Genomic DNA, 15164 nt, shown 5'->3' on the forward strand with positions numbered 1-15164 from the left:
TTGGCTGCCCCACGTTGGCCTTCTAGCTCTGGATCCAGCTGCAATCTGACCTGCAGGCCAGTGGCATGTCCTTTGTTTCCCAACAGGAGCTCATGGGAGCTGCATTTGCTTATTCAAGAGCAGCTGAGGCAGTAAAGGCAGCTCCTTGGCCCAGCCAAAAACAGACGCCAGATGAGACTCGTATGTTCGTGTGAAGCCAATGCAGCAGCAGAACTGGCAAGTCCCCAGGGAACATTCCTTGGACTGGACGTTTCATACAACAGAACCTTTGGAAGATGACAAGTGGATTGACTGAATCCTGATGGCCAACGTCCTCTGTAAGTCCTGGAGCACATCCTGGCCCGTCCCTTCGCCATTTTTGTCATATAGGAGCTGCTTGAATGCTTCGTTTTCGATGAGGACCATCATGTTTTTAAGAAAGTAGCCTTCGCAATATGCTGAGAGCTCCACGACTCCAAGAAACTGTGGAGAGTGGAGAAGAAGCAGGAGATGGTTATGTTTCTGAAAGCACCTGTTTCCACACGTGTTGATGGCGAACACCTGTTAAAGTCGACTGACTGCGACAGTGGCCCTGATTCTGCATCCTTTGCTGTATTCACACCCAGGGTATGTGACTTTGTAGCTCCTCCCATCAAAGAGCTGAGTCCATTTCTCCCTGCCTTGGCCTTGTGAGTTGCTCAGGCCAAGAGAACGTGGTTGAAGTGAGAGTTGCCAGCTCTGAGCTGGCTTCAAGTGGCCATGTGTGCTTCTGTGCTCTCTCTCAGGACCCTGCCTCTGCCTCAGAAACAAGCCTGAGTTAGCCTGCTTGCAGTTTGAACAACCACATGAAACTGACCCGACAGCGACAGAGCCCAGCCAGGATCAGCACAGCCAGCCACAGCCGACCGGCCAGCTGCCCTCAGAAGCAAGGCTGGCTGAGACCAGGAGAGCCCAGCCATGCTGTCAACTTATGTACTAAACAAGCACTCACTGCTTTAACACTGGGTTTTGAGTCTCTTTGCTCCACCACAGATAACTGGTGCACTGCTGGAGTTGCAGACACAGTTCTAATCTCTTTACAAGTATCAATTAACTCACTTAATTCTCACAACCATCCTATGAGTGGGCACTGCCTACCTACCCCCTGTATTTAGGGCAGTGGTTCTCGGCCAGGGGTGATTTTTGTCTCTCAGGGGACATCTGGAAGTCTGGACACATTTTTGATTGTCACAACTCGGGGGGCGGGGGTGGCGTGTGTACTACTGGCATCTAGTGGGTAGAAGCCAGGGATGCCACTAAATACCCCGCCGTGCAGAGGACAGAACCCCTGGCAGAGAATGATGCAGCTCTCATTGTCAGCAGTGCCAAGGTTGAGAAGCTGATCAAGAGACATGGTTCCTGACAGACTAAACCAATACGGAAGGGGTGACATTGACCTGCCTCACTTTACAAGCCCAAGAAGAAGGCTTGGCAGACAGTAGACACAATATGGATTTGTTGAACGTATGAATGAACAGTTAATTCTCAGAGTAGTGACACCAGCAGCAAACATTTCGTGACAGCATATCATGTGGTGAGCACTGTGCTAGGCACTTCACGTGCATCATCTCACAGTCCTCAAATTTCCTTGATGCAGGTACTATTACCACCTTCGATCTGTAGATGAGGAAAGTGAGACGAGAGAGTAGCTGACAAAAATTCACACAACATGTCCAGGACAGAACCAGGAGCTGAACCCTGGTAACTCAAGTCCTGAAGGCTGTGTGTTTAACCATTAGGATGCACTGCCTCTGGCCTGATACCATTCAACCTTGGAAGCGTGCTTGGTGGAGGAATTCCTGTTTGCGATGCAGAAGCAAATGTGCATACGAGGGTCAGCTGTGTCCGTATTCAGACCTTTTCTACAGTTTTCAAAGCTTGTACGTCTCTCTTTTGCAATGAGCTGGATGCTCAGTAGTTAAATGTTCCCTGAGATGATATCCTGCTGCTTTATTTAGATGCTAAATTATCTAAATGTGGAATTTATCATTCTGAACTCCCTAATATGCTGTCCTTAAGCCAGAGATGCACTTTAAGCTGCTCCGTGTGGAATGGTGGAATTACGATGAGGCAATGCCAACAGGGCGATGGTGGAATGAGCGGGACGCCTGGATTCAAGTTGGGGCTCCCCCACTTTGCTGAATGTGTGACCAGGGCTGGGTCACTTGGCCTCTGGCTTTAGGTTCCTCATTTTCAAAATGGAAACTATGTCACTTGCATCTTAGACCTGTTGGGGGGATTGAATGGAACATAACTGATGGCAGGATTGTCATCTGTCATACTTAGGGGAGGCAGGTTAGGAAGGGAGCTAAGGGAGGGGGCTCTGGAATCTGCGTGAGGTTTTAATCCAGACTTTGCCACTTCCAGCCATCTGCTGCTCGGCAAGTTATTTAATCTCTCTGTGCCTCCATATTCCTGTCCCTAAAGTGGGGGAAGATAATACCTACCTAATAAGCTGTCGCTGGCAATAAATGAGATAATACATGGCACATTCAGAACAATGGCTGATTGTAGTCAGTGCTCACTCAATGTTAGCTGGCATGCTAAATGTAAACTATTCATAATTATTACTCTCATCTCACTCATTTAAATCCAGGGACCCACGTGGACAAAGTAGGTGCCTAGGTTGGGATAAGAGGGGTTGACTGTATCTACGGAACCTAGTTCAGCTAACTGGCCCATAGAAGGACCAAGCCTGTCACCTTTCTTTCATTTTTTTTAAACTATTATTTTTTGGCTGCATCACATGGCTTGCGGGATCTCAGTTCTCCGACCAGGGACTGAATCCAGGCCGTGGCAGTGAAAGCCTGGAATCCTAACCACTAGGCCACTAGGGAACTCCCCCAAGCCTGTACCTTAAACTCACTGACACCATGTGCTAATTCACTGAGCCAATGACCTATCTTCATAAAAATCATGTGCAACTTTGGGCAAGTCAAATCACTTCTCTGGGCCTCAGTTTCCCAAGCTACAAAATGAGGGGGTGTGGACTGGAGGGTACCATGCTCTGTGCATTTAGGACACGGATACACCAGGTAATTCTGTGGTCTCTGAGAGGCTCAGGGGGCCTGGTGAGGTTTATCAGGTGAGTAGGCTTGTTATCACACAAATGTTCACAGAGATGCATAGCATCCTGGAGCTGGAAGAGTTCTTAGGAATGCTTTCATTCTTTCAACATGAACCCTCCTTTTAGAGTCCCAGAGAAAGGGCCTCACTGTACATGTGGGGAAACTAAGGCTCAGAGTTGCCTATCTCTGATTCTGTGGACACAGAGAGACCCTCTCCCCTTACCACACCTAGCCACTTGCTTTGTATCGGGGTGTCTCTCATCACAAGTTAGTGTAATTGGAGAAGAATAAGCACAATAAGTACCTACATTTATATTTGGTGATATTTATTGAATGGTGAGTATATATCAGATGCTTGCCTACCTTTACACAGCTAATTACAGACAGAACTGGGACCAGACCTCTCACCTTCTAGACCAACAGTTGACACACTACAGGCCTGTGAGGCAAATCTGGCCCACCACCTGTTTTTGTAAATAAAGTTTTATTGGGAGACAGCCACATCCATTCATTTACATATTGTCTCTGGCTGCTTTTCACTACAATGGCAGAATTGAGTAGGATCAAAGTGACAGCATGGCCTCTGTGAATTTTTTTTTTTTTTTTTTTTTTGGGGTTTGCGGGCCTCTCACTGTTGTGGCCTCTCCCGTTGTGGAGCACAGGCTCCGGACGTGCAGGCTCAGCGGCCATGACCCACGGGCCCAGCCACTCCACAGCATGTGGGATCTTCCCGGACCGGGGCACGAACCCGTGTCCCCTGTATCGGCAGGCGGACTCTCATCTCTGTGAAAATATTTATCTGGACCTTCACAGAAGAAGTTTGCTGACCCCTGTCCTAGACAGTACCTTTTTCAAGTGCAGGGACCATATCTTACTAATTTCTTATTCAGATGTATATACACCTCCTGGTAAACAGTGGGCTCACAATAAACACTAGGGAATGAATCCCTTGGTTTCCAAACACACGTTCTTCCCATCACAGTGCCCGGCTGAGCTTACTGTGTTAGCTTAGATTCAATGTGATGAACCAGCTTGTTCTTATTCTCAAGTTGAAAGACACCCTGAAAGGGCCATCAGAAGCTCCAGGGCCTCTTCTTCATGACTGAATAGTTCGGGACAGCTTTGCTAGGAAACGAAAGATGAGGAAGCCGTGCATTTACGCGCTAGGCTTCTCCTCTGGGCTGGAGAACTCCACAGCTGTCTCCAATGGTTAGGTGCAGAACAGAGGTAATGTTGCCAAGAACTTGTTGACATTTGAAGCATGGTTGTTAGTGTCTCAATGCCTGCGTTTCCTGGGGTTCCAAACCGAGTATTGGTTTCTTTTCTGTCTCTTTTACTAAACTAGCTTCAGTATGAGCACAATCTGGCAGTAATAGAATCCACGTGGCAGGTTATCATCAGCGGGAGCTGCAGGATCCACAGCACAGGGGAAGCAGCACATAGAAAGGGCAAGGGGTGCTGGCATTGCCCCGTTCTCCATGCAAGTATCACGAAGGGCAGGCATTGACCTTGGAAACATTCCCGGATGAGGCCTGGGAGGGTAGACAGAGGCTGGCGCCTGTAAAAGACCGAGCTCTGGCTGCAGAGGCACATCAGTGAAAGAGGCAGTCCTTCGCCATAGGTGTTCCAAGCCTGTAGCACTAATGTATTCCCAGCCCGGGCTCACGTTGCATCAGGTGCGTTATTAAATAAAAAGAGAGCTACGGAAGCTGCCTGCCAAGGAGCCTGAAGTTATTAAAATGGAACTGGGGAGCACAGGCCTTGCTGCCAGGAGATAGGCCACAGCAAAGCCACTGTGGATGTGGGGTTCACAGGGCAATTTGGGTGTCCAATGGCCAGGGGAGGCGGCAGAGGACCGTGAGACTAATTGGGCCTTTTCCTGGGTAGAGAGTTTCTCTGGATGCTTTTTTTGCAAAGTAACCAGTTCAAGATTTAAAAACAAATTTTTTTTTGCTGTGTCCCAAGAAACCAGATTTTGGTTAAACCCTTACTTAACCAAAACATCCAGTGTGTGTGGGTAGAAAGTAGCCTGACTGAACCTTTTGATTTACTGATGACCAATCAGGAAATTTTTTTTTGAGTATTATTGCAAGGATTATTGCAAATATTTTGAACATTTATTAGGCCAGGCAATAAACACAAGGAAGAACCTGTGCTTTGGGGTGAGGCAAACTTAGGTTTACATTCTGGGCAAATATCCCAAAGGACTGAAAGAAGGGACTGGAACAGATATTTGCACACCCCTGTTCATAGCAGCATTATTCACAAGAGCCAAAAGGTGGAAGCAACCCAGGTATCCACTGATGGATGAATGGATAAACACAATGTGGTATATACATACAATGGAATATTATTCAGCCTTAAAAAGAAATGAAGTTCTGACACACACTACAACATGGATGAAACCTGAGGACACTGTGCTAACGGAAAGAAGCCAGCCTCAAAAATAAGCCAGACAAATACCATATGATTCCATTCATATGAAGTACCTAGAGCAGTCAAACTCACAGAGACAGAAAGTAGAATGATGGTTGCAAGGGCTGGGGAGGAGGGGGGAATGGGGAGTTAGTGTTTAATGGGTATAGAATTTCAGTTTGGGAAGATGAAAAATTCTGGAGATGGACGGCAGTGATGGTTGAACAACAACGCGAATGTACGTAATACCGCTGAAGTGTTCACTTAGAAACGGTTAAAATGGTAAGTTTCACATTACGTATGCTTTACCACAATGGAAAAAAATCTCTGTAATAGCTGTGTGACCTTAAGCAAGTTACTTCACCTCTCTGTGCCTCAGTTTCCTTATTAGAACATGGGACTAATGAAAGGGTTGTGGTGAGTATTTAAAAAGGTAATGCAACAAAGCTTTAAGCACAGAGGCCTGCACCTGGAAAGGACTCAGGGAATGTTGGTGTAAAACAGAAAATAACGTCTCAAACGCAACCTGTGTTTTCACAACGAGCAGAGTAACTATTATGCACATCAGTTGTCACTCTACAACCGTGGATGTGGGAGGCATGTGTGCTGCGCTCCAGTTATACCAAAGAAGAATGCTTTGTTTTAAATTAACTCCTGATCTTAATTTATTTCATTGTTTCTTCCCAGAAGATGCTAATCCCCCTGTCCTGAGAGCATGAACCAAAATGAAGTGGCACCTGGACCCATGATTTTAATTCTCTTGGTCCCAGTATCCCCACTTGTGAAATGAATTGGATGAAATCGGTGGTTCACTGATTTTACTCCAAAAACTGGAGTGAAGACTGGCCTTAGGGCTGAAATCACAAAGGTTGCCCTGGGAGCCTGTTAAAAATACAGATTCCTGGGCTTCCCTGCAGAGATCTTTGGGGTGAAGGGCCACACCAAGATTCCAAATGTCTCCCCAGGTGTTGGGGCCACCTGACTAGGAGGACTCCTTGGACCTCTCTAGTGTTGACAGCCTGTTCTCAACCTTGGCACATCTGAGAATCACCCAGGAAGCTATGAAAAAAATACCTTTTTTCCAGGCTCCACCCCCAGAGATTGATGAATTGGTCTGTGATAGGTCCCAGGCATGGGGATTATTATTATTTTTTGCGGTACGTGGGCCTCTCACTGTTGTGGCCTCTCCCATTGCAGAGCACAGGCTCCGGACGCACAGGCCCAGCGGCCATGGCTCACGGGCCAAGCCGCTCCACGGCATGTGGGATCTTCCCGGACAGGGGCACGAACCCGCGTCCCCTGCATCGGCAGGCGGACTCTCAACCACTGCACCACCAGGGAAACCCCAGGCATGGGGATTTTAAGTGAGTGCCCAGGTGATTCTACCGTGCAGCCAGCATTGGGAACCTCAGTTCTAGCATAATGGTTCTCACCTGTGAACACCCCCAGAATCACCTGGAGGGCCTGGGAAGCCATAGATAGCCAGACCTCACTCACAAAGTTTCTGATTCAGTAGGTCTGGGTGGGGCCTACAATATACATTCCTGACAAGTTTCTGGTTGATACTGATGCTGCTGGATTGGAGACGACACTTGGAGAACCACTGTTCGAGAAGCTTGCTGCTCAAGGTGTGGCCTAGACCAGCTGCAGAGGCTTCACCTGGGAGCCTGTTAGAAACGCAGGACCAGCGTCCACCCCAGAGCCTGCTGAATCAGAGTCTGTGATGTGACTCATACGCATGCTACAGTTTGAGAATGACTGCTTTTGAAACTTCTGCTTGCTTGCTTTCATTGTGTTCTGGAGGGGCGGATGAAGGGAAAGACATCCCTTCTAAGCAGGAAGCAGACCTTGGGAGGAGTGATGACGGCTTGGCCTAAAAGCACAGGCCCAGCATCCGCGCTCTACCCGGACTCACAGTGTCTGCAAAGAAAGCCTCTCCTGCGACAGGGCATGGCGGGGGGTGCTCGGGAAGCGAGAATGGGATCGATTACCTTGGCGTGGTTGTAAATATCCACACAGTTGTCGGTATTGATGCTCTTTGCACAGATAATCTCACAGTGTCGCTGCAAAGCCTCCAGCTGGAAAAATTTAGCAGCAGACAGAAGCTAAAAACCATGAAAAGAGCCTGTTAGAGGTTGGGAGGTGGAAGGAAAGCAACGCCCACGGTGAGAAAACTCTTCACCTCCCACAGCGGTACCCAAGGTGAAGGCACCGAGAATAAAGTGTCGGACATCACTCTAAAGCTGGAAGGTTACACTAGAGCTGTTGCTGGCATTACAGGACTAAGACTCAGCGACAGAATTCAACTGCAGGGGAAGATGGCAGCGGGGAGGGGTGAGGTCGAAGTGAATCAAATTTACATTTATGACAGCAAGAGGTCAAGCAAAAATGCTTAAAATTGTTACATCCAGAAATAAGGGTGATGTTCTTATTCAGCAAGGTGGGTATCGATGTGGCTCACTCCTCATTTATCCATGTCTCCACACAGATGTCACCTCAGGACTCCTCCCTCCGTCACGATCTGGCCCCCTTACCCTGTCTGAGTTTTCCTCACAGCCCTTCTCACACCAGACATGATGTTATGCCTGTCGCCCTCTCCAGAGACCGGGGGGGCAGGGATCTCTGTCCCTTTGCATAGCTGCTGTATTCCAGCCCTGAGCACGGCACCTGGCTGTGGAAGATGCTGAACAGAGGCTCTGGGGTGGGGAAGAAAGGGCTGAAGCGAGCGTTCAAAGGGATTGCCTTTGGGGAAAGGACTGGGAGGATGGGGTGGGGGGTGGCTGGGTGAGGTGCTTTTATGTACTGTAAAGCCCTTCTGTATTATCTACGTGATTGATTATTTCAATTTGAAAATAATTTTAAAAAAGGTTTACAAAAGAGTCTGAGTCCTCAGAGTGTAGTTTAGTCCTGAGGTTGTGACGTGTCAGAGAAGCCATTCAGAGAGACAGGAGAGTAACTTTGGGGGGCGGGGGAGTGACCACAGAAGGTCTCACAGAGTAAGAACAAAAGGATAAATGGTCCCCAGTGAACACACAGCCCCTGTGACACATGCCAGGCACTGTAGTAAGCACCTTGCAAATAGAAACTCTTAAGATCTTCAAAACCCAATGGGGTAGATATTGTTATCCCCATTCTACAGGTTGGGAAACTGAGGATCAGAGAGGTTAAATTACTGCTCCAAGATCACACAGCTCAGAAGGGGTAGAGCCTGGATGTGAACCCAGTCTGGCCCAGAGCCCACGTCTGAACCACCGTGTGGTGTCACCTCTTGAACAACTCATAGTGTTCTGACACGTCTCATCAGCCACCCTGGACTTCAGGCACCTGAATGGGCTCCTAGCTCTTTCGCTCAGGAATAGCAAAGTGATTTTGGCTTCTGGTTCAAAGCTACCAGCTTTGACACGAGTTCTACTTCTAGGAAGGAGCAGGGAGGGGAGAAGAGGCAGGGTTACGAGAGGTGGACAGGAGACAGGGAGAGCCAGGCAGCTGCAGGAATGAGGGGCCTGAGTGAGGCCAGGAGAGCTTTGTAACTGGTTCTTGGCTTCTGCCTCCGTGGACATGCTGAGATTTGAGGAATGCTTTCAGACCATATATTTCTCTTACAAATGACAAGGGAGAAGTCATCAAAGATAGTTCCTGATGATGCTATTTGAGCCCCAGCTGTGCCTGAAGCTAGCGCTAGCCTCAGACTCTTCAGTAAATTTCCTTTCCTCCACCCGCCAAAGCCAGTTAAAATTGGGCTTCACTCAGTTGCTATTGAAAGGGATCAGACTAGCGCACCCAGCACCCCAGCCTTCCAGGGGAGGGGCTCTGATGAGAAGCCCTTGGGAGATCTAATGAGGCAGGCAGGACCCCAAAGCCTGCATCCAAATGAAGACCCAACACAGCCTCCCCCCAGACACCGCCCGTGCGTGCCACCCACTCAATGACACAGCGGATTCCTTACCTCCATGATCTCGTTGTTTTTAATGAGAAGTGACTCTGGGCCACCGTAGTAGAGGTACTGCATGACCAGCTGGAAGACAGAACACAGTGAGCAAAGTGTCAATGGCACACAGACACAGTCATCTTAAAGCCATCCACTCAAACCCTCAGGCTGGTTCTGAGTCCCTGTATGACACCTCTTTTTAAGGGTGGCCATTCCCACCGGATCACTGCCTTTCAGGAGAAGTTCCCTTTAAACGTTTTGTAGGCTGGATATTTTTCCTTACACCATGCTGCAATCTGTCTCCCTGTGGTTCATCCTCAGGGCCAAATTAAACAATTCTAAGCTCTGCTTCCCAGGATGGTTTTCCCCCATCTATGACTGATAATCATGGGTTGTCCTCCTGCCTCCCACCCCACTGAGCTGCCCAGAACTGCAGCACACGTGGTGTGGCTTAAAGACCCTACACCAGCGGCAGTCCCCCTGGGAACATGGCCCAGTTTGACTAGAAACCTCTTGTTTAAGTTCCAGAGGGTGACGGAGCCACGGTGAAACCACCTGCTTATTATAACTTGACAAGATCTAAGATGAAGCCATCAGGGGTCCAGGGTTTCAACGTTTCATTGATGGTGTGAACTGTCCAAGCCAGGCTTTGTACATGTGACTCAGGATGCCGGACGGTGTGGAGAGTCCCAGAGCTTTGCAAACTGGTGTCCCTCAAGTAGACTGAAGCCTAAGGATGTGTTAGTATTGGCTGTCACCACCTCCCATGGAGCTGAGTATAAACTTTTTAGGTGGTGTGTATCCTTCCCAGTTGGCTACTGTCTCCACTACTCTCTAATGTCTTCTGCCTGCCTGTGTGACACACTGACTTTACCTGCCTGGGCTTAATAAAGGTGTGTTGGAAAAATCTGTAGACTGTTACATTCCATTTTGGGGCGCCTATAACATGAGGTGCTTGGACTGGGCTGCCCTCTATGGTCCCTTCAGGCTCTGAGAGTCTGTGACTAATACAGAACAGTGGTTAGGAGCAAGGAACCTGGAGCTGGGCTGCCTCAGCTTCTGATCTGGCTCTGCCACTTAAAAGCTGGGTGACCTGAATTAAGTTAGGCTCTCTGTGCCTCAGTTTCATCATCTGTAAAGTGGGGATAATATGACCTACCTCATGGAGTTGCGGTGAGGATTAAATGAGTTAATATATGTAACAGGCCTAACAGGGGCCTGGCAGGTGCATGGCAAGAACTCAATAAATGTTAGCTCTTCAATTTTCTCTGAGGTTGAAAAATCTTCTTCCAGTAGTGCTTCTGCCATGTGCTGCCACGTGCTGCCACTTGCTTACTCAGGCCATTTAACATCCTTTGTGACTGATCTCAATCTACTTTTTGCATGTGTGTTTAAAGTAATCATTTTTCAGCTCATACAACTCAATAACAAAAAAAAACCAACCCAACCAAAAACTGGGCAGAAGACTAAAACAGACATTTCTCCAAAGAAGACATACAGATGGCCAGTAGGCACATGCAAAGATGCTCAATACTGCTAAATACTAAGAGAAATGCAAATCAAAACTATTAGGAGGTATCACCTCACACAGGTCAGAATGGCCATTATTACAAAATCTACAAATAAGAAACGCTGGAGAGGGTGTGGAGAAAAAGGGAACCCTCCTACACTGTTGGTGGGAATGTAAATTGGTGGAGGCACTATGGAGAACAGTATGGAGGTTCCTTAAAAAACTAAAAGTAAAGTTGCCATATGATCCAGCAATCCCACTCCTGGGCATATATCCAGAGAAAACTCTAATTTGAAAAGATACATGCACCCCAATGCTCACAGCAGCACTATTTACAATAGTCAAGACATGGAAACAACCTAAATGTCCACTGACAGATGAATAGACAAAGAAGATGTGGTATATTACTCAGCCACAAAAGAATGAAATAATGCCATTTGCAGCAACATGGGTGGGCCTAGAGATTATCATACTAAGTGAAGTTAAGTCAGAGAAAGACAAATACCATATATCACTTATAAGTGGAATCTAAAATGACACAAATGAACTTATTTACGAAACAGAAGCAGACTCACAGACATAGAAAACAAACTTATGGTTACCAAAGGGGGAGGGGGAGGGATAAATTAGGAGTTTGGGATCAACATATACACACTACTATATATAAAATAGATAAACAACAAGGTTCTACTGTATAGCACAGGGAACTATATTCAATATCCTGTAATAAACCATAATGGAAAAGAATATGAAAAAGAATATGTATATATATGTATAACTGAATCACTCTGTTGTACACGAGAAACAAACACAACATTGTAAATCAACTATACTTCAGTAAAACAATAATTGGTCAAAAAATGTGTATATGTATCTATCATTTACAGTTGTATTGAAATAGAGTTCATATGACACAAAATGCTTCGATTTAAAGTATACAGTTCAATGGCTTTTAGAATATTCACAATGTTGTGCAACCATCACCACAATCTAATTTTAGAATATTTTCAACACCCCCAGGAAAAACCCCATGCCCATCAGTAGTCTCTCCCATTTCCTACTTGTGCTGACAACCACTGTGATTTGCCTGTTCCAGATGGAATCATACAGCATGTGCTCTTTTGTGTCTGGCTTCTTTCACTTAGTGTGATGTTTTCAAGGTTCACCCTGCTGTCACATGTATCACTCTTTCACCTCTTTTCTATTGCTGGACAATATCCCGTTGTGTGGATGTACCACATTCTGTGTATCCATTCATCAGCCGATGGACACTGGGGTTGTTTCCACTTCTTTGCTGTTATGAATACGGCTACTATGGCTCAATCTACTTTTTCAGATCTCACCTGCCACTCCGCCCTCCTCGCCCCCTAACCTTGATAACGTCTGCCTTTTTCACTCTGACCGCTCCCAACCATTTGCCTGGATCAGAACCTACCACCGTCTCTTTCACTCCTCTGCTTCTGCCCACGCTGTTCCCTCTGCTTGGATGCCCTTCCCTTCTTCTCCACCTGTTGATCTCTGGCCCCTCCTTCGGGATCTAGCTCAGTGGTCACCTCTGTGAAGCCTCCTCAGATCTGCTCAGATCTCTCAACTGCCTCCCACCCCGTGCCGGGCACCCCACCACGCATGACTGCAGTGTTACTTCCCGCTGGAGTCTGAGGGCACAGACTGGGTCTCGTCCATCTCTGCCTCCCCAGTGCCTGCTCTTCCTCTTTTGCATTTGAGTCTCCCATGCTCTGGCCACGTGCCTGTTGCAGAGATGGCGGTGCTTTAATGGTGATGGCTGAGGCTTTGTGAAATGATATCGTAGCATTGTTTACCCGCCCCGCCCCCCCAAACCTGATGGGTCATAAGCATCTAAAACACCATATCGGCAATTGCTGGGACATTTGCTTTATTAAAATCCATTGATTCCCCTAGCACCTCTCTTTTATAAAGGCCAAACCAACAATAATAACGGCAAGAGCCATAATAATAACTGTCCTGAACACAGGGCTGCTCCAGTTACAAAGCATGTTATCTCATTTCCTCACGGTTGGGTTGTTGACTTGAAATGCTGCTTTCAAGGGCACGGATGGAGAACCTGGGGCTAATGGAATTTAAACTGGGTTGAGCCATGCCACCTTCAGACTCAGCCAGCACAAGCTTTTTCTGCAAGGGGGCGAAATGGACCCTTATTAGGCCAAAGGGCCTGTTTATGGAGTTGTTTTTCTTGGCAGCTGTCAGCCTGCATGAAGCAGGATGTAAACGGCATCCACAGCCTCGTGGAGGCCCTGCTCCCAGGTGCAGCCTCAGCTGCATGGGGCTCTTGCCCGTGTATGATGTTAAACATTCTTGCAGGGAGGAAACTCAAAGCTGTCTCATTTACTAAAATTCTTCTGTTTAGCATGGAAGTGAAGTGAGCAGGCCCCTGGGAGACTCCTTCTGGGTCAGATTCAGCCCTACTTGGCCTATTTTGAGCCACAAATGAGGCTTTTCTTCTTTTATGGGGAAGGGGCAGGCACATGGAAGAGTCCCCAGGGCCTCTGCTCAATCTTCTCTGCCCATTACAGTAACTGGAGGCTAATGTGGCCGGGAAGCCTAATCCAGCCAAAAGTAATTACAGGTCTATGATTCCTCTGGGGCTGTGCCTTTCCACGTAGGTGTCTCATTTAACCAGCTCCCACAGCAAACACTTATTGAGTGCCTACTACAAGCCGGGTTCTGATGACAAGAACCTCCCCAATTTGTCCCAGGCGTGATGGCGTAAGTGCTCCCTCCATGAGCACTGGGAGAGCTGGGGGGGTGCGTGGTTTCCAGCATCTGGCTCAGGCTCCAAATGCTAACGGGCCTTTCCTCCGGGCTGGGCGATTTTTAGGGAGGACCCAAGGCCCCAGAGCAGGGAGGCAGTTAAGAGGTCAGGTCTGGGAGTCAGCCAGGCCTGGGTCTGAAGCTCAGCTTGGCTGTGATGAGCCGTGGGAGCTCGGGCCACTTCCTCTACCTTGTCTGCTGGGTGGGAGAAGAGCCACCTGGAGGGGGAGCTGGGAGGACTGAATGAGATGACGTGGGGCAGTGGTGCTCAGAGTGGCTCCCTGGACCAGCAGCATCAGCATTACCTGGGTTCTTGTAAGAAACATGAATTCTCGGGCACCACCCCAGGCCTACAGAATCAGGAACTCTGGGGGGCAGGGCCCAGGAATCTGAATCTTAGCAAGTTTTCTGCATGTTAACAAGCAACTCCCTTCACCCCCCAGCGCTTCCCCTCGAGTTTCTGATGCCTCCTAAATTTCGAGAACCACTGTAACTTAGAGCACTGGTTCTCCGCCTTGGCTGCACATGCCTCTGGATGATGGCAGAGGGTGGAGACTTCAAAATGCTGATGCCTGGGCCGCAGCCCAGATTCTGATTTACAGCCTGGACACTGGGAATCATCAAAGTTCCTCAAACGATTCCACTGCTCAGCTGAGGTTGAGAACCACTGGTTTCGAGCCCTGCACGTAGCTGGAGCACATGAAATGGGAGCTGCTCTTATTATTGTTCCTCTTTGGACCAGTCTGGGTTCAAATAATGGCTCTGTCACTGACCAGTACTAAGTTCTCTGGGTCTCAGTTTCCCCACCTCTAAAAGTGGCAAGATTAATCCAGATAACCACATGCAAACAAAGGTCAGTGCCTCATTCATAGCTGGAGTTAAAAATGGGGAAAATGAGGCTCAGAGAAGAGAGTGTCTTGTGCATGGTTATTCCATAAGGATTCTTTATTTTGAAGTTTCAACATAACCAAAGGAATGCATCTCTAATGGTGGAAATACTGACACCTCAGTGGGCTTTAGGGCTTTAGTGTGAGGTCATGGTGGCTTCCTGGCAGCCCTCTGGATCACAGGATCTGGGGGACCAGGGTCAATCACCAGTGGAGGGAAGAACCATCATCTGGCCAGCCACACTTGGCTTATAGTATGTGGTTCCAATGCATCTTTTCAGTCTCCAGTATACCTTAAGACACCGCCAAATGGACTATTATCACTTTCCCTCAAATACAAATCGCAGTTTCCCACTTTTGTGCCTTTGTTTATGCTGTTTCTCCCTCCGGAATACCCTCTCTCTCCTATTCACCAGATGAGGAAGCTGAGGCTCAGGTAGTCTGGGTAATTTGTTCAAGGTCACACAAGGGACAATGATTTTAAACAGGAATGCAGCTATTTAAACTGGGGAAGGTAGAATTTAGATCCTGAAGCAGCTCTGTCCTTC

At 47.8% G+C, this 15164-nt stretch overlaps 1 protein-coding gene across 3 annotated transcripts in view; it reads right to left on the minus strand.

Annotated features, from left to right (window-relative positions):
• Window positions 1-252: 252 nt before the first annotated feature.
• Window positions 253-15164, minus strand: part of ABTB3 (ankyrin repeat and BTB domain containing 3) — a 307966-nt gene continuing 293054 nt past the window's right edge. For all 3 annotated transcript variants that reach the window (XM_060112558.1, XM_060112557.1, XM_060112559.1), the window contains 3 exons: window positions 9448-9516; window positions 7493-7606; window positions 253-462 (listed from right to left, as the gene is read on the minus strand). In XM_060112558.1, coding sequence (XP_059968541.1) covers window positions 253-462; window positions 7493-7606; window positions 9448-9516 — 393 coding nt within the window. The remainder of the gene's footprint in view (window positions 463-7492; window positions 7607-9447; window positions 9517-15164) is intronic.

Source organism: Mesoplodon densirostris, chromosome 11 (assembly GCF_025265405.1).
Source record: "Mesoplodon densirostris isolate mMesDen1 chromosome 11, mMesDen1 primary haplotype, whole genome shotgun sequence".
Lineage (NCBI taxonomy): Eukaryota > Metazoa > Chordata > Mammalia > Artiodactyla > Ziphiidae > Mesoplodon > Mesoplodon densirostris.